General features: G+C 47.9%; 1 protein-coding gene across 6 annotated transcripts in view; it reads right to left on the bottom strand.

Moving 5' to 3' along the window:
• The window catches only part of Dgkg (diacylglycerol kinase gamma), a 200951-nt gene that overhangs the window by 76780 nt on the left and 103912 nt on the right, over positions 1–20259 (bottom strand). For all 6 annotated transcript variants that reach the window (XM_036203478.1, XM_036203477.1, XM_036203475.1 and 3 more), the window contains 5 exons: positions 19734–19808; positions 17211–17296; positions 12663–12752; positions 11023–11183; positions 3237–3301 (listed from right to left, as the gene is read on the bottom strand). In XM_036203478.1, the coding sequence (XP_036059371.1) occupies positions 3237–3301; positions 11023–11183; positions 12663–12752; positions 17211–17296; positions 19734–19808 (477 nt within the window). The remainder of the gene's footprint in view (positions 1–3236; positions 3302–11022; positions 11184–12662; positions 12753–17210; positions 17297–19733; positions 19809–20259) is intronic.

Consider the following 20259-nt stretch of genomic DNA (forward strand, 5'->3'; position numbering starts at 1 on the left):
TAATGGAGGTAACCATGGCAACAGCCACCTGCCTATTTAAACCCATCTCCAATGCTAAATAAGGAAGCCTGGAGAAAATGGCTGCTTGCCTGCCTCTCGGTGGACAAATTGAATACTCCCTGGGTGTTTTGGAGACAGGCAAGCAAGCGAGATGGAAGACCTGAAGTTCTCCATAGGAAACAGCCGGTGGCTTTGTAACACAGGGGCTCCCTCTGAACCACTTCACTTCTCAAGCAAGCACACAGACTTAAATTCAAATCCATACGCCTGTCATCTCTACCAGGTGAAACACGAGGCTTGAACCCCACCATATCTAGGAGCTGCCCTGTCAATGGGGTTTGGGGAGTGAGAAGGGAAAAATTCTGCAGGTCGTGATGAATTCCTCCATACTTGACACTCCCGGAGCATGTTATGATCCCCCCCAGCCCCCCCTCCCCCAGATCTGTCATTCTAATTGGACTTAATAATGTGGTTTTCCTGACGCCCTCTATTCAGCTCACGTGTTGTTCGGTCTCAACTTTTGGAATAGGGAGAAACTTTGTCTTCTGCTTCCTTATTCTCTAAAACAGACACCTTCTTGGCAAGAGTCCATGCAACAGCTGCATGGAGGGGAGGGCTGCTTCTTCCCTAGGACACTGTGCTCTCACGCTTCATCTTCCAATGCTTCTCGTTCTTTCTCTGGGGATGGCCCCTTCTGTCTTTATCAAGTTGTAAAATATATTCTTGATTTCTCTAACCTGGGAAGGGCATACTTGTTATTAGAACACACTCCCTGCCAGGCGGTGGTGACACAAAGCTACACAGAGAAACCATGTCTTGAAAAAAAACAAAACAAAACAAAACAAAAACAAAACAAAAACAAAAACAAAAACCCCACATTCTCCCTGCCCAGCTCCCAGCTCTTGCTTTTTGTTCTCTTGGGTCTCTGCTCACATCACTTCTCACACACTGGTTTGCATGCTTGCTTTTCAGACTGTTTCCAGCAGGGGGCAGTGAGTGACGGGCCATCTGTCCCAAACCCCTACAGAATGGTGTGTGGTCTGCCGTATATTTTCAAAAGATGTTGCTGAGGAAGTGAGTGAGTGAATGAAAGGATGGATGGATGGATGGATGGATGGATGGTTGGTGGGTGGGTAGAACCCATGGATTTCACAGGCATAGGGTATCTTTCCAGACAAATACACATGAGTTATTTGTGTAAAGAAGACCCTGAAAGTATGTAGGATGGACAGGAGGAGTGTTTTTCAAAAAGCTATCTCGAGGCTGCTATTCTGCTGGGACAAGCATCTGCCTTTCTGGGAGAAGAGAGGGGATGGGTTTGATTCTTTCTGGAGAGGAAGAACAAGAGGATGAGGATGAAATTTATACTGTGTGGGAAAGAGGCAGTCTCCTGCCAAGAGGTCCAAATCAAGAGTCCTTTCCTGAAGTGGCCACAGCACACCTCCACTCTGCCTACGTGGGTCATCAAGAGGGTCCCTCTGTTCCCTTATGAGCACCACTTCTACACAGAAGGGCTGTCAGGCACCAAGAGGACTATGCTCGGCACTGGGAGGGTCAGTAACAATGACAACATGCCAGCCCAGGTCCTCAGGCACAGAGGGGAATGTGGAGATGTAGACACACAACATCTTAGAACACCAAGGAAGAAACGAGCTGAAACAGAAGTTTTGCCCTGTTTGACCAGGTCCCGATTGGAACACAATGAAAAATACCCCAAAGCAGTTATTCTCAAAAAGGCCATCCACTACCTACATCCTGTCCGACCCAGCAGTGGAGCGCAAGGCCACCTCAGAAAAAGACTTGAAGTAGCAAGAAAGGCTTCAAAACTGACATATAAACTGACCTAGTGTGAGGAAATCTGGACTCTGGGGAATTCACAGCCTCGCTGAGGGAGAGAAAGGTTTCCCTGGCCCCTACACCAGCATCCTTTCACTGGAGCCTAATCTACATGCATTCTCAGAGCGCAAGCTCAACCCGGGCCCGGTCTTGTTTCAGCCACAGTATCACCAACCACAAAGTGTGGGCATAACAGAACTCGGGCTTTGTGCCTGCCATCTTTTCTTCTCGTTAATAGATTCATATTTGACTTTTAAAAAAATCTTGAAGTTTTCCCACTTTTCCAGTGTAAATAGGACTCTTAAATGTAAATGGTGTGATAAGCTATGTACAGTTTAGGAATGGTGATTGTGTACTTGTACAGGAGTGACAAAGGCTGAGGGAAGGGATGGCATGTCAGTTTGTGACTACAGTATCAGGGGTTGGCAGCACGTGTTTGTAGTGAGCTGCGGGCCCCGGGTCTGAGGAGACGGAATGCAGCCCTAAAGCCGTTCAGCTGCAGCCTGACTCCTGGTTTGACTTTACTTCACTGTGTCCAGCCTCTCCCTGGGTATGCTCCCAGGCTGTAAGTGAATGTCCTCAAATAACACTCTAACTTCTGCTTTGAGGAGAATTCTGTGGGCTAAATACATGACCATCCCTTTACGTTCAAAGATCAAGTCCAGATTATTACCCCACTGTTCTCCACCTGCCTGAGGCTAGGCATGGAATCCAAAGATGATCTTGAAATAGTACAGCAGAGGACAGAGTTGGATGGGGCTTTGCCAAAAAGAGAGAGATATGAAAAATGTGGACAACTTCACGGTGACTGTATGCCAGTCACATCTCAGATCTGGTAAATTCCACTCGCTTTGCAAGACAGGTTTGGGTTCGCTTGCAACTGATCTGGTTTTCTCCTTTCTTTCATGTTTGAACCCAATCTTCAGGCATGAGGGCTCCCATTCGAGGCCAGCCGGTGCCCTCCAGGGTTACTGCCATTGCAGGGGCCTCGCTGCTGCCCTCTGCTGTCCGAGGGAGGATGGCACCTCCCCGGATCTGAGACCCCAGCCCTGGCTGCTGCGACGGGGAGGGGGGGGGGCTGGGCTTTTAGGGGAAACCTCTGAGTCCCTGGAAGGGTTCCAGGTGGCCAAGGGCAGGCTGCTTGCCACCCATGCCGTCCCCAGACGCCTCCCTCTGCTCAGTTCTTATGGGAGGGGACCGGCAACCAGGCTGCGGCAGGGTTCTGACATTTTTTTCTTCTTCTTAGAAATGGAAACCCTCCTTCCGGCAACGTGGCAGCAAAGCTAAGTCCCCGGGCAACCCAGGCCAAGGACATTTCCGTGGTAGCAGGTGGGAGGCCGCACTGGCTGGCAGTGCCTGGCGGGCGGGGTGCCACGGCAGCAGCTCGCATGCTCGCTTACCTGCTGTTGAATTTTTCAGGATGTTTCTCTCTCATCATGTGGAATCTGTGTGCAATGGAGGCATCCTGGAAACAAAGGAAAAGAAGGCAGAAGCCTGGTTAATGGTTGTGGCCATGAGGTATGGTGGGAAGGGACACATAGGCGCTCCTGGAATGCCCAAATTCCGGAGACTCCAAGTCACAGCGGCCTGCATCACGTCCAGGGGTAAGCTGGTGCCACTGCTCAGTCCTCTTAAGAGCTTAGGTTGGTTGGTTGCCTGGGGTCCTGGCAATTATCTCTGTATCTCAGGCCCTGCGTGCCAACAGCCGCAGTTCAGCCTGAGACCCTAGCTCTTTGGAGACTGAGGCAAGAGCAGGCTCTAGAGGGAAGGAAAAACCACTCTCCCCTTCCAGGACAGTGAGGAGCTCTGCTCAGGTGAAGCCAGAAGCCTGTGGGGACGGTGGTGGCGTCAAATAGGGAATATTTTTGACTCATGAGAAGTTACAAAATTAGTACATTTTTCGTGTCCGATTCACTCGGCTTCCAGCAAGGAGAACATCTTACATAATATAGCACCCATCAAAACCCCAAGATGATGTTGGTAGAGGCCATTATTTATTAACCCTTTGTTGTCTGTGTCTCAAGTTTTGCTGATAATAAAAGTGTATGAAGCTTCTAGCTTCTGCTTATTGATTATTCTGTCCACAGGACTGATTCTGAAGCCAGCAGGAAGCTCCCATCCCTTCCTTACACTTGGTTGTTCTACCTCCCCCTTTGGCCACCTGTACCTCAGAACTCACCAGGAGGCTCCCGTGATACCATGTTTCTTTCACTTTGGAACCTCTCAACCCTGAGGTTCTGCATCTCACACTCTTGCCACAGCCATCCTGTGAGTGCTCATGCTTGTGACTAGGGTTTAGATGCTGGGGGTTCCATGATCTATAGTCCAGAACAGGATCCAACACTGAACCCAGTTCTCCTTCAAACCCAGCCTTCTGTACTTTTTACAGAGCCTACTTTTCAACAGAAGAGTGTGTACTTTCTTCTTATCGCCCAGTCCCCATCTAACACTGTGGGGGCAGATACTGAACCCTGGAAATAAATTGGCTGACTGGGTTGGAGAGGGTACATCCCAGAAACAATGAGCTGTTTTAGATTTGCTCACCAGCAACAGCAAAACACAGAAATCTGGGCATGGTGGTACATGCCTGTAGGCTAAGTATGTGGGAGACTGGGGCAGGAGGATTAAGGCTAGCCTGGACTACAAGGTGGGACTAGATCTCAACAAACCAGACCAATCGACCAACAAAAACCTTAAAGTACATCTACTAGACTATGTGTCTGAAATATCCTTAAAATTCCATGGAGCAGATTTTTACTTAATGTATATTCTTTCTTCTCTTTCTCCCTCCCTCCCTCCTTCCCTCTCTCCTTCTTTCCTTCTTTCTCTCCCTCCATCCCTTCCTCGTCCCTCCCTCCCTTCCTTCCTTGCTTCCTTCCCCCTTTTATTTCTCTCTGAGACAGGCTCTTACCATATGATTCTGGCTGGCCTTGAGCTCACTATGTAGACCCTGTTGAACTCAAACTCAGAGATATCCTTCTGCCTCTGTCTCCCTTGCACTGGGATTAAAGGTGCGTGGCACCATGCTGGGCATATCCTGTTTCTTGATAAGGAAACTATGACAGAGCAGTTTCCAGTGCTGACTTTTACCTTGTTTTTAGCATTAGGAGAGACAAGTGCTGTTCACTGAAGAAGCTTTTGGGGTACATACTATATATATGATGAAGTTTTCACTAGAGATAAGAGTGACCCCAGCCAGCAGCCACCATGTGAAATCTGGGAGGGCAGGTCTAGGCTTACTTTGTGGTTGGTAAACATTCCTGAAGAGTTTAATGGTTAAATTTTTGCTATTGATTTATTCTTGCAGTTTTCAGACTCATCAAGAGCTGAAGGTCTGGGTAGAGTCACTTTGTGGACACTTGGTGGAAGGTGACAAAACTCAGGGAGGGCCCCTCCCCTCCCCTCCTCTGGACCCACACAGCCTACTCAGCTTCTCTGGGCAGTAGCTCTTCCTAGCCCAGACCATGTCCACCTCCCTGTCTGTCTTTCAGCAAGTTTCTGTGAACATTCCCAACAAGATACATGTGACATTTGTCAAATGATTTTCTAGAATTCCATAAAGCATTCCATCTGTGTTCCTTTGAAGGGCTGATTTTCTCCTGTCAGAAACAAAACAACCCCCAAACAAACAAACAAATGAACAAAGAAACGAAAGCAAACATCCATATCTTGTGTGGCATGATTTGTACACTGCTGTGGAAGAATCCTTTTCTACACTATGAATATATATTACTCCCATTTACTAATAAAAAGCTGATTGGCAGATAGCTGGTCAGGAAGAGATTGAGCTTGAGAGCCAGACTAGGAGAATTCTGGGAAGAGGAAAGGCGGAGTCAGGGAGTTGCCAGCAAATTCGGAGAAGCAAGATGAGAATGCCATGCTGAGAAAAGGTACCAAACCACGTGTTTAAACATAGATAAAAATTATGGATTGATTTAAGTGTAAGAGCTAGTTAGTAATAAGCTTGAGCTATTAGCCGAGCATTTATAATTAATATAAACCTCTATGTGGTAATTTGGGAAGCAGCTGCCAAGTATTTGGGAACAGGTGGTCGGGACAGAAAATGTCCATTTACAGTATAACACTGCTATTACCCCCAATAAAGCTGGGGCTGACTTCTGGGTTTAATTCCCAGGATATTTGCAGATCCTCTTCTCTCTGCTTTTATCAGTGTAACAAGTCTTTCTCTTTCCAGCCAACTCTCAAATAGTGACACGGAGACTTCTTATTAATTATGAAAGCTCAACCTATAAGCTTAGACTTATTCTTAAGTAGCTCTTATAACTTAAATTAACCCATTTCTATTAACCTATGGTTTGACATGTGGTTTTTATTACCTTTCTTTCATTCTGTATGTCCAACTCCCTCCCATGTCTCATTGGCGTCTCCTCCGTGCCTTGATTATCTCCTCTTACTTTCTCTCTGTGCCTGGAAGTCCCGTCTAAACCTCCTGCCTAGCTATTGGCCATTTAGCTCTTTATAAAATGAATCATAGCAATACATCTTCACCCAGTGTACAAATACCCCCACAGCATATCACCCTTGGTTTTTCCATTACTAAGTTTTGTGTGGCTTCTTATTTCAAAAGCCAACATTTACAATGTTGTTAGCTCAGCAGGTGACTCCTAATCTGACAGTGTAATCTCTTGACAAATATATGAATCAGCAAGGGAGAGCTAAGCTGTCTTGGAAAAGCAGTATAAAGACTCTGACCAAGTTTGTCTCCTGGGGGATAGAAAAAAAATTGAGGCTTGCTTTTACTCTGTTGAAAGGCTCCATGCTGAGCACTGACCATAGCATATTCATTTTATGGGTTCAGATACTTTCTTGATGATGATTACAGCAAAATCACACTTCCATTCTAGAGAGAGTGATGGGTATTGCAGGCCAGTGGAAGCAATAGTATTTCTGATAGCCTCCAGTCAGCGAGTGTTCAATGGAGCATGGGCTGAGGGGAGATGAAGTATGGACAAGGGCTGTTTTTCTACAGCCAAAACCTCAAACACATGGTTAGATGGAGGATTTTGGCTTTCTCTCAAACATAAATTGCTCTCATTTAGACTCTGAGATACTGGAATGTCTAAGCCAGTGCTGTGTAGTAGAAATATAGCATGTTTGTAACTTAGAAGTTTCTAGAAGCCATACAAAAAAGTAAAAAGAAGCAGATGAAATTAATTTATGAATGTTTTAATTAATCCAATATACCCCAGATTTTATAATTTCTATATATAATAAATATAAAAATTATTGTTATATTTAAATTTTTCCTTAGATCTCATTTTTGAAACAAGTGTGGGTTTTTTTGTTGTTGTTGTTTTTTGTTTTTTGTTTGTTTTGTTTTTTAACATTTACACACATCTTAAATTAGGCAAGGCATTTCAGGCACACATTAACCACATGTGGCTTATGCTTGCCATCTTGGACAGTGCAGGGCTAAGTCACACTAGCAACTTCTGGAGACAGAGACAGTGCAGATTATTTGAAATTTGGATTGTTTTTAAAATTTATGACAGATTAGGGAGTGGAAAAGATGTGGCTGGTATATCTAAGTCATATCTCAGTGAGCCCCACAAGTGACAGATTAGAACTCAGTGCTGATAGAATCCAAGTTTGCAGGTATCTGTCATGGTGACACCTTCCCTAGTGGATAGGAGGCTTGCCACTGTGGAACAGGAGGCAGGTGAACACTAATAACAATCGATAAGGTGGAGAATGGCGTGTGGGCTGGTGGCCCTCTGGCATCCAAAATAGGTTTCACTGAGTCAAGGGATTACCTGCTTACCACTCTGTTAAGACTCACTGAAAGCAGAGCCTGTGAGGAGTTCCTAGTGACACAAGTTCCAGGACTATTTCACAGTCCCCAACTTCCTGTCACTGATACCTGGCCATCCTGACCTTTCAGCTATACCAAAAATAGAGAGCGTGGAGGAAGAAGCCAAAGAAGGCAGAGGAAGTGGTGTCCTGGATGACTGTGTTGAAGACCTCTTCCCGGGGGTGTCTGCAGTTGGGGGAGGATAAAACCAAATAGCGGAATCTTCACTGATTTGGGCTCCTGTGTGGGTATATGGCAGCACCGAGCCACAGTGACTCCCAGGGCAGGCCAGGAGAGTCTGCCTTACTCAACCCTCTGTCTAGTAAATGAGTTCTGTTTGCACCCAGGGGCACCATGGCCATCATCTTTAGAGTTGCAAGGCAGCAGCCATTTGTTCAGTTGATATGGCAGGCCCTTCTGTGAGGCAAAGACACTGCATGCCTCTCTGCCAGGGGAGTCTGACTAGATATTTAAGCATCATAGGAGGTAGAACCTGCTTGGTTTACATACCTACTTCTCTCACAAAGTTTGGGAAGTCAAATAGGAAGCAAGACCTTCTGCAAATGTCAGCCCCAGGCTCTGCCAGGGTTGCACGTTGGGTACTTATTTTCTCAGGATTTCCACCTCCCAGCTTTTAAAGATCGAGAACACATACCCTGCAAATATTCTCTCAAGAGAAAGCTAAGGGCACACCAAGGAGATAAAAAGTCCCATCTCCTTGCTCATCTACAATATGGCAATAAACATGCACAAACGAAAGGTATATGAAAAGAACTATGAAGATGATATCCTTGGAATATTGTAGGGCAGCCTAGGGCAGGTGGGTAAACATGTTGGTCGCTGAGTGTGATGGTTTTCTGTTTATGCTTCCTTGGAGGGCAATTAGCCTCTTTCCTTCCTACCTCCTTCTCTCCTTGGCTCCCTCCCTCCTTCATGACTTCCTCCCCTTTCCTCCTTGCTGCTCCCCTTCCTCCTGAAAGGATTCATTAAACTGTGTTTCTTGGCTCTTATGTTTATGGCCTGGTATCTAGTTGAGGGGAGGCTGTCTACAGGACAACTATGTGGAGACAGACAGGCATTGGGAACTGTGTTCCTCCCAGCCAGAGCTGTGTTAACGAGAGAGAAGGTGTGTTGCAAGTTCTGAAGGTAGCCATGCTTGTAACCTGCCAACCGGAAGCTCCAGGGCAGCCTAGCCCATCCCACTGCTCAGCAGTCAGTTCCTGCCGGCTGCTTTCACGGTGCCACCATCCTCTCTTTTCTCAAGTCCCTCTCTGTCATTACTTCAATTCTAATGTCTCTGTGCCAGACCCACTTCCTTTGTACATTCTGCTCTGTGCTGTCTCCCTCTCTGAGGCCTTAGTCAGGAACATCAGCATCAGAATGCTTCCAGGGGCTTGTTAAAAATGCAGAATCACAGACCTCGCTGAGAGCCACGGAGTCAAATTACAAGTCAGACTCTGGTTCAGGGCAGAATTTCCCTTTAAAGATGAGTGCTGCAGAGCCGTCTCCCACTGGATTTGGAGACCTTCCCTCACTCCTGTTGCTTGTAGCTGTGTGAAGATGGAGGGGGCTGTGCAGAGGCCACAGCTAAGAGAGCTCAAGAGCACTGTATGCTGATCCCTAGCTCCACTACACACTGGCTTAGACTCACAAATGCAACAACCACATCGGGCACTAGGATAACCCAGCAGTAGGAGAATCAGGCTGGGGGCACCACAGGTACTCAACCAACACCAGCAAGTTGCATGATGATTATGGCAGGGAAGAGATGTGAGGTCTGGTAAAGCTGATGGTGGGGTACCCATACTCTGTGAGCCTGGCAGAAGCAAGGGCACCCAACTGTCTGGAGCTGAAGATATTGGGGCAGAGAAGCAGAAGGACCTGAGTATAAAAAAGGTGTGTGTGTGTGTGTGTGTGTGTGTACCTTCCCTGAAGATGGCCCTGAAAAAGGGCCTGGGAAAGTGTCCCTCTACCACAAGTGGGGAATCTGGGGGTTGGGGAGAGGCACAATCTAGTTAAGATGGAGGAACTCCTAGAGCATCACCTCCACACTCACAACGTCTTACCCTGGACCCACAATGCCTTGCTTGCTTCAGTCATAGCAAAGGGTGCTGGAGTAGGATTGAGAAGGTGAAGGCCAATGCCTTCATCTGAGCCTGTTTCTTCACTCAGAAAATGGAAGAAACAGTGTTCTACCATGCATCAGAAGAACAGAGACAACACAGAAAACCACTGCAAATGTGGTAACACTTCACTCCTTTTGTAAGCGTGAGTTACGGTTATTTTTTTATTCCCCTTCTCTCCCATTGTTTTAGCCTTACTAAAAAGCAAAACTTCCTCCTTAAACCTATATCCCCTTGAGCTATCTATTAGGTCCCATCTCCATCCCTACCCCCATTATCACCAACAGTCTCAAAAGAAGCACAAGAAAGAACAAGTGTAGGTATCTGGCACCAGACAATGGCCTGGAGGGTCTCATGTGCACATGACATTGGCCAAAACAATCCCAAAGACCAGGAGGCAGAAAGGAAGGATGCTCAGGCTGAAGGCTGACTGGAGATGGGTTGGGGGTACTGGGAGGGCTGGGTTAAGGGAGAGTATCGTTGGTCTAACTCTTTGAGAGCCCCAAGCCTTTGGTAAAATAGGTTTAAGGAGTGCCATGAAGGCTGGAATGCAGGGGCCCACCACAGTACAGAGCACGCAGCCTGAGGACCAGAGGGAGGAGAACCTGTCTACAGGTGGGTGTATGAAACACTTGAGTGTGTGTGGTAGGGCTGGGAGGAAGGGTGTGAGCAGGAGGAAAGGAGTCTGAGAGTTGTCTACCAAGCCCAGTGGATGCCTGTGGTCATTCCTCAGATCAGAATTCTCAAATCTTCACACTCCCACAAAGGATTCTTCCTGGCCTTAATTCTTGGTATTTGTTTCCTTTAATTGTTTCATATTATCTGAAGGATAGATACATTTTAAGAAAAATTCCAGCCAGGCGGTGGTGGCACACACCTGTAATCCCAGCACTCAGGCGGCAGAGGCAGGCAGATCTCTGTGAGTTCAAGGCCAGCCTGGGCTACCAAGCGAGTTCCAGGAAAGGCGCAAAGCTACACAGAGAAACCCTGTCTTGACCCCCCCCCCCCCCCGCCAAAAAAAAGAAAAATTCCAGTCTTTTCTTCTGTTAGTTAAAAGTCTAGGGCTAAGAATTTCTTCTACCATCAAAGGGTAGAATGGCTATGATCAGGGTGGCCACAGCCATGTCATATTTGAGGATGCTCAGACTCAAGTCAAGGCTAGGGACAAACAGAACGTGTAAGGAGGAGGGGCCCAGAAGGTCAATAGACACTTTTTAGTCATTCAGAAAAAGCAATCAATGACCAACTTACCACACCAATGGAGAAGTAGTTGTTCATGATGTTGTATGGGACCTGGTCTCCATTCTCCATCTCTTCCCTGGGGATAACTTCTAGACACCAACGGTCCAGCATCACCAAGGGGCTCTGTTCAATTTCCTTCAGGATCTTTGTCAAGCTGCCACCTTCGTAACCTGTGGACAAGGGCATGGAGTATACCACCAGGTTAGAAAGGCGAAGTTGTTGCTTATGCAGGGCAAGAGACTCTTTAGGCATTTGTGACTAGAAGACTTCTGGGTGTCTTTGGGCTGGAGACACTTATGTTCTCTGAGTCAGGGAGAAGGAGAGGACAGTAGGGAGTAACTAACAAGAATTTGGGGTGAGTTGAAAGCCCAAGAGCAATGGATGAAATAGGTGTTAGCTAGAGGCAGGCACAGCTCTGGAGCTGAAGCAAGCCCTAGAGAAAGGGTGACCTGATGAATGAAGTTATGTCATTTGCAGGAAATGCATAGAACTAAGGATTATCATGTTAAGTGAAATAAGCTAGACCTATTTAGGTCTACATTTTAGAAAAGGTATTGTTTTCTTTCATATGTAGAATAGAGATCAAACATATGTTTACATATATCTCAATATGTATCTATCATCCATCCATCTCCCCATCTGTTACCTATCTATCCATCCATCCATCTATAGATCTACCTATCATCCACCCACCCACTCACCCGCTCACCTACCCACCTGACTTGAAGGCAGAAGGTGGACTATTGGAAAAGGTAATAGGATGTGGAGCAGGAGAAGGTATCAGTGTTAGATATTAAAGAACAGTATAAACATATATGAGAATGGCTTAACAAAACATATTATTTTATACAGCCAATATACCACTAGTTGGAAGAAAGAAGAAGGAAGGAGAGAAGGAAAGCAGGGAGGGGAAAACTGGTCAGCTGCAGGGCTGGGAAGTTGTGTGGAAGACAGCGGATCTGTCCTAAGACTGTATGTGTGTGGTGATAGGGCATCCTGATGTGATGACTTCTTTCTCATCCTCCACAAAAGAACCCGGGTACCGGTTGGCCTGGCCTGGTCTGGTATTGCTCCCTTAATGGATCAACCCCTTCCCCCCGGTGGAGCTGGGCTTTGTGCTCTGCCACAAGCCACATGCCCAGCTCCATTAGCTGCTTTGTTTGCAAAGTCCTTGACCCTTGCTCTAAAAGCCATCACCACTCGCTGTGTTCCACTTAGGGGAATTTCAAAATGAAACTCATAGCCCCAGGGGTCTGATAATCCAGATGTCCCTAGTGTCTCATGAGTAATCGGTGATACAGTATTTCAGTCTGCATTCTGAATCCATGTATCGGGCAAGCAGACAGGAGGGGCTGGAGGAGATTTGTCTTTATCCTACAGTTGGCCATGTCCTGCTGGAGGAGGCGGGCTGATAGCTTCAGGACTACAGTCAAACATGAGGAGCCTAAGCAGGATCCTGGAACCCAGAGGAGGGGGCTCCTGTTCCAGACCCAGCACGGAATGGCAGGATCATGGATCAGAAATGACTGTTGTTGACTAGCATCCTGTGGAAACTGACCCGTAAAAGGGAAGACTGCCTAGCTCTGCACAGCACCCCCCAAACCCCAAATGCTTGGCTCCAGTGTGACATCAGAGGCATGCAGACTCACCTCCTCCCCAGCGGAGACATCTTGCCAGGTCATTTCCCGTTCCAAGAGGCAGGACAGCCACTGGAGGATGCTTTGTGAAGTTGGCCTTATCTGCAACCCACATGCAGGAACAGACATGCCTCGTGATTACAGATGGCTGCATTAGCTTATAATCCCCACCTGTTGCTTGCCTCCCCTGCCCCGCCCCCCACTGTAATCACAGAATGCTTCTGCAATGGAGAACACACCACTTGTTGAGACCATCTACAATATTTGCAACCTGCTAATTGCTACAAGTTTGCTGAAGTTGTCCATCAATTCTTCATATTGAGCTAAATCTGTCTCCCTCTCATTTGCACTGATTTAACCTAAACATGTCTCAATTCTGTTCTTCAAGGTGACAGCACACGGGGCAGGAACATTGGCTCATGTGATTTTAATACTTAATGATGACCAACATTTGTTTCCATTTATTGCCCACAGCCACCTAGCAAAGATGGAGGTTTATGGATCCAAACTCGGAAAGGTGGCTTTCAAGTCCATCCTGCTGTCGTCAGGGGTGAGGCAGGGCATAGTGAAGGAGGTGTGCCTGGCGGTGGGGGATGGTGGGGTCTCTGGAAAACTGACAAAGCTCATGAAAGCCATTTATAGTTTAATGCTTTAAGAAACAACACCATGCTAAAGTGGGGAAGCCTCCAGGTGTCACCTGACACCCACATACCCAGTTTATTATCTCATGACTCCTGACGCTTTTCTTCCTTCAGGGGTGTGCAGGAGCATTACCAGAGCAGAGAAAAATCACAGTCAACCATGCTTTCTTTCGTCTGCCTGTTGTCTTCAGCATGTTGGCAGGGCAGAGAAGGTTGGAGGGGGGGGGTACAGGTACCTGTTGGGTTTTGAGGGGGGATGTACACAGACCCTGCCCTACAAGGTGATCAGCACACAAGCCTTGAGTAGGAGGTAGGGAGGGCTGCAGGGGATCAGTGGGGGGAGCTCAAACTGGGGATTCCCTGGCAGTGCAGAGTTCAGAGGCACGACCAGTTGCCTGACCTGTGCTCCACATGGCTGATCTTGGGGCTGAGATGACCACTGATGGGCTGAAGTGGAAAATGGAGTGATGCCATGAACTCTGATTGTTCCTGACAATGTGACTGGAGTCTCCCACCATCTGGAGGGCACCTGTTTCTTTATGTTTGACCCTTCTTCTGTGGTTGACACCTTGACAGGTTAGCCATCCTTACAGCACTGAGCCCAGACATCTGCATCCTAACTTTCCCTTTTTCCTCAACCCCATTCACTGGCACAGCACTGCCTATGAGCTGTCTCCAGAACAGATTTCCCAACAACCTCCTCTCTCCATCCCTATGGAGACACTGAGTGAGTGGAACCACACTGTTCTGGTTCCACAGCCTCCTTTCCTCTTCCCACCTCCAAGTCCCTTGGTGTGGTCTCCACATTCCTCCCTGGAGGGCATGCCTGGGCCCAGACCCCTGCACTTGATGCTTTACCATTCCTCTGCATGCCTAGGCCTCAGCATCAAGGCTTTGCCTTTCTTCCCAGCCTTCACCGTCGGCACACCCGGCTTCCCACCCTACCAGGAAACCATCCCGAAGTGTGCTCAGTCCTAACACTCCTGCTTCTCAGCACAGAAGCTGCCTCTTGTCACCTGGGTCTGCACTTGGTGACTCTTCTATGCTTCTGGAGCATCAGGGGTGGTGACCATAGCATATTCTCTTGTAACTGCTCACTGGTTTGTCCCCCGAATGGACTGTAACTTCCTGGGAGAGTGTATTTCATTTGCCATGGCATCTCTACTTGGATCCACTGAGACCTGCCATATGCCAGAGATGGTGGGAAGTGGCCCTGGCCAGGCTCTCATGGTGCCTGCAGTCTGCAGTGGAGACATGGCTCACCAAGGTCTTTGCACACATAATGTACGATTGTACCTTTTTACTGGAAAGGGAAGGGGAATGGTCCTGTTACAGGGTGACTGTGGCTGGCTGGTGTGTAGGAGAACCCCCCACCCCCCAAAGAAGCTACACATCAGTCGAGGCTGGGGAACACTCCAGCTGAAAGGATCATTTGGACAAGGCTCTGTGTGGGGAGGAAGACCGCCATATTTGAGGGTCTGAGAGCAGGGCTAGGTGGCTGGGACACCCCAGAAAGGGAGAGGAGAGGGAGCAGTAACTGAAGAGCCTCTATCATTTTCCGAGGAACCGCAGGAAGCTTTGGGTGTCTTCGTGCGCACCACAAACCCGCTGATGGTAGGCGGAGTATTATGGTTGTAGCAGGGAGGTGGGAGTGAGAACCTCAGTGGGGTGGTGGAGAGCATGGCAGCACAAACGCTTAAATGCCGAACGAAGAAAGGAGCATGCTACACAGTTACCTCTTTCCTCCCTGGTTTCTCTTTGAACCACTAACCTGGTGAAAATGTCTAACACCCCTTTCATCTCACATCTTTCTTTTTTCTGAGCTATATCTGTGTCCAATGTTCTCTGCAGTGGCATTGTGTGTAGTGTTTCCCCAAGGGCTGTTTCTTCCTCTCAGTGAGCAGGGCTAAGGGGACTGAAGAATTCGAAGTACGAAGAGCCTGAGACTGCAGCCATGAGCGGCCTCTCCTACAGCTGCTGGGTGGAAGAGGCTTTCCTCTTCCCACAAACCTCAGAGCCCACAGTGGCAGGCAGAGTGGTGTGTGTGTGTGTGTGTGTGTGTGTGTGAGAGAGAGAGAGAGAGAGAGAGAGAGAGAGAGGGGGGGTATGATGTATGTGTATGTATATATCTGGTGTGTGTGTGTGTGTGTGTGTGTGTGTGTGTGTGTGTGTGATATATCTGTGTCTGATATGTGTGTGAGCGATGTGTATGTGTATGAGGTTTATGTGTATGATGTATGTGTGCATGTATATATGTGGCATGTGTGTGTAATATATATAGTCTGATGTGTATGTGTGAGCGATGTGTATATGTATGTGAATGTGTGTATGTATATAGCTGGTGTGTGTGTGTGTGTGTGTGTGTGTGTGTGTGTGTGTGTGTGTGCATGGGAACCAAAGCCCTGCTGTAGAGGAGCAGCAGGTAGCTGGTGTGCCTTCTCCCCTCCCACTCTGGAGACCTCACCTTCCCTGCCTGACTTGGTTGGGGTCTAGCTCTGGCCAACCTTGATTCTTCTGATCCTTTTACCAACTGTGTCCAGACGTCAGCAGACCTTGTTGCCCCCGCCCCCTAAAGACATGCATTGCACCCTTCTCACGTCCTCCTGTTTCTGCTGTGGTTCAGCCCCGTCACCTCTCACTTGGGTCACTGTGGGAACCTCCTAACTGGTTTCTTTGCTTTTGCTCTGTCTCTTAGCCTGCCATGTTCCTTCTTTGCTGGTCTCTTGGGACTGTCTCACTCTAAAAGCCATGTTCCCACCCATGCGACCCAGACCCTCATTCTCTCTGCTTCAACCTCTGTAAGGCTTCTGTGTGTTCTCTGCTCTTGGCCACGCTGGTCTGCCTTCAGCCACCCAACCTGTTCCTACCTTAGGGCGTGGCCCTTGCTGTTTCTTTTGTCTGGACTGTCCTCTTAGACGTCCACACAGCTCAGTTCTCCAGATCTTGGACACAGCATCACTTCATAGCCTGTGAGGCCTTCCCAGACTAGTCCTAGATGGTGACCCCACTCCATCCCTAGACTTCCTGTGTTCCTCCCTCCCTGCGTTTTTACTGCCCTCCGAGGCTCTGTATCTTTCACTCGTTTCTTCGTTACCTGGTTCTTGCCTCTAGAAACAGGCTCTACTAGGACAGTAATTTGGCCTCTTGGTTCATTGGTGGCATCTCTAGAGACTCCCAAGAGGGACTGGCTTGTAGGGATTTGAGGCAGCATCTGTGGGATGCCTGACGGAAGGCGTGGAGCAGCCCTGGGTTCGTGACTCGGCTCCTGCCCCCGTGACTCAGATGCCCTCCTACCCTAGTGCCTCTGGTGGCAGCTTTCCTGTCTTTCTCTTCTCTACTGCAGAATTTACCTGGGTTCTGATTGGGTTTGGTGTTGACTAAACACCACCCCCAAATTTCACAGGTAATCTCTGTCACTTTCTGGATGGAGGCAGGGCTAGGCTAGACCTCAGGCTCCACCCCTCCAGCCTGCTCCCTTGCCTTTTCCAGGTAGGACACAGCCCAGGGTGGTCTTTCTCTGCTTGCACTGGTCTGCATTTTCCAGATACATTTTCTGGATGCATGCTCCAGGCATTCATCTCCAGCTGCTTTGCCGTGGACTGTGACCCATGCTTACTTAGCTCCTGGGCCTTTACTCATCACGTGGCTCTGTCTGGATCTCTAGTCCTGCTTCAAATATGTCTTGTTCTGCTACTGCCCAGCTCTGTCTGTAACAGATTTTTTTTTTTTTTTTGAGACAAAGCCTACAAGGAAACTTTCCAGTACCCCTCCCCAATATAATCAAGTATCAGTACATGAAAGGGCGGGCACCCGGATAGATAAAGAATGGATGGCTTCATTCCTTCTTTAGTTCATTGCTTTCTGCTGACATTAAATTTACCCACGATAAATAAGTAAAGGCCTTCCTGGCCATCCTTACCAATGCAATCCAAAATCCAGCCAACTGTGCCGTCTCCGCCACAGGCAAGAACACGGAAGTCTGGGGTATCATGGAAAAAGTTCAATCTGCAAAGAAGAAAGACCACAGGGGTCTTGTCATTAGGTTGGGACTAACATTTAACGTGTGTGTGTGTGTGTGTGTGTGTGTGTGTGTGTGTGTGTGTGTGTGGTGTCGGGGATGGAACCTTAGTTTCCAGCATGTGAAGCAAACTGTCACTGAGCTACATTCCAGCCTTAACACTTGATACTTCTGTGTCAGAGTCTCCACGCTTGCTAGAGTTAGGGGAAAATCTTGATTCTTTTGGGGTTGAGTCACTTACCATTCTGAATGCAGAATTTCTTATGCAGTGCTACTGAGTATGGAGAAAAATCAATGGTGTGATGTCTTTCTTTCTTTCTTTCTTTCTTTCTTTCTTTCTTTCTTTCTTTCTTTCTTTCTTTCTTTTTGTGTATGTGTGTGTGTGTGTTCACCAACATCCTAATAGAAAGAGAATCTGATCTAACATTAAACATAAACAGAAACCATTTTTGAGAATTTCTCAACTATTTGAGGCACCAATTTAGATAATTCTTAATATTTTAATCCTCTCAGGCTCTCCTGACTGCTGTCTTTATAACCACTTCTCTAAGAGAGAAGCACTGTATTATCTGGGTCTTCATTTTCTCTTCTGTGGGCCCCCTGCCAAGCGGAACAAGACCCCATTTTCCCAGGAGCCTGAGTCCTGTAGAGCAGGACCTGGGGCCCACGGAACTCCAATGGGTCTGTGGCTAGAATTCAGCGTCATGAAAACATTACATTAATATCTTCTCTAATCTCGAGTGGAAACTTAGCCTTTCTTTCCATTATGAATGTAGGCAACAGAGTACAGAGGCTTCCACAGCACCTGCGCCCGTCAGAGTGAGCAACACAGCTATTCCAATGCCTCGTTGCCGCCGACCCGTAGGTTGAGCGCTGTCATTTCTGTAGCTTATGGCTTTCAGTTCACGGTCATTATTTAACCCAACTATGGATATTGCTGTTTCATATGTTGACAGGACATACTCATTTATATACCACGAGTTTGTCTTTTTAGTTTTTGATAACTACTTCTCAACATAATTAGTTTCCCTGGAAATACCGTATTGTTTCATATTCTGCATTAGAAAATATTGTTCTGGATGGAGCCCATAGTCCACCAGGTTGCAACAGGAGTTCCTGGCAGAAGAAGTCAAGAAGTGCTACTTTAGAGAAAATGGGACATGTGGACACCTGGAGGTGTAATTTAGGGACCCCAAGGCCTGTGCATCTCTCTTCTCAGCCAGGTGGTCTTAGAAGATCCTGGGGTGCTCTGAGTACCGATGCCAATGTTGGCAAGTCAATATCCTCTCTCACTTCCCTTGCAGACCCCTGCTCTCTTCAGGCAGTACATTCTAAATGGAGGCTCCCTTTGGTGGGACAGCCTGTCTGCCCACACATGAACACACACACTGAAGATACTCTGGACCCATCAGACCCCAAGCTTGTCATTCATAGGAAAAAGAATTGAATGCTGAGAAGGCTGTGTTATTGAAATACCCCCCCCCCCCCCCCCCGAGAAAGGGACCAAAAAGGCACTGGATGTTTTAGCACACTGCAGTGCTATCCAGCAGTGACTGGCAGACACGTGACCATGACACCAACCGCAAGAGCCTGACCGACTTCTGAGTAAGTTTTACAGATAGGTGAATGTGCACCTGTGTGTCTTTCTCCTTTTAACTGGGTCTTATGCTTTCACTTCTATAAATAACCCCTGTGACAAACAACCAAAAGACAGGGACAGGTTCCATTTATAGGCACCTTACTCCAGCCCCTGGGAGGGAACCTCACTGAAACTAGAGTAGAAATGCATGCAGGTCAGGTAGTGTGAAAGCCTGGACCAGCAGATGGCGCTAGGGCACCAGCTCTGACTGGGTAGATGCCTAGAAGCCCACTGAGGTGACAATTTCTGATGAAGAGGACAAGCTCTGCCCATGAGACCTTCAGTCAAGCCACAGAGGCCCTTTACCCCTTCTTTCCCACCTTCTGCTAGAGAGCAGCCAGGTGGGAGAAGGGCCAGGGGCCGTGTAACCACTGCAAAATTGGATGATTCAGGAAGAGAATGGTTTTGTTCCCTGAAATGCGCCCACAGCAGAACATATGGCAGACTCTGAGTCACCGTGTCAATCTGCAGAGAGATGGCTTTAAGAGTGCTACGGAGATATTAGCCAACAGCCTTGCAAATAAGTTCAAATAAGCCACCAGCCGGACCTCCCCACCAGTCCAATGACTGGTTCATAGATTTCCCTCTGACATCAACATCTCCAGTGACACGGAACATGGGGCCCACTTCCCAAACAATAACGAGGGCCAAGGGAAGGTGTGACAAAAAGAAAGAACAGCAGGTGGTAGGCAGAAAAAGTCAAGATCCACAGCTTTAAAAGGCGACAAAGGAGGGCGTTTTCCACAGAGACCAAAGCAGGCCAGAGAGAAGACTGATGTGCATACCCGGGAGTTGGCCCCCCGTTGTCCAGGTTGAAAACTTGTTTGGGGTTGAGCAGGTAGTGGAACTTCCGCAGAATCCTGTGGGGGGAAGAAAGGAGTGACAGAGAAGGACAAGGGCATTGCAGAAGTCACCTGGGGGCAAATACCATACTGTTGGACCCATCCGTGGTGAGATCCAGCAGTCGTTAACCCTAAGAGGGGGAATGTTGCATCACACTCCGATATCCCGGTGCACCTGGCATCCCCACATCCTTACCTCTGGCCCAAAGCTGCCCTACCATCTGACTCCACCCCACCCCAGGAACTGCTTATTGTAGCAGTTATGGCAGAGAAGCCCAGAGCATAGGGCTCTTGTTCCCATGCTCCCTCCCCCTTAGAGACCTCTGGATATTGTGTGGTTTGGGTAGGGTGAGTCTGCCCTTTGCAGGCTGTCCAGAGGTGCTGAGGGCCCCTAGGGAGAGGTCTGGCATCCTCGTAAGAGTACATGCAGGTGGAGGTGGGACCAGGAGACTGAAATCAATGACTGTAT

The sequence above is a fragment of the Onychomys torridus genome, chromosome 12, assembly GCF_903995425.1.
Source record: "Onychomys torridus chromosome 12, mOncTor1.1, whole genome shotgun sequence".
In the NCBI taxonomy this organism is placed as follows: domain Eukaryota; kingdom Metazoa; phylum Chordata; class Mammalia; order Rodentia; family Cricetidae; genus Onychomys; species Onychomys torridus.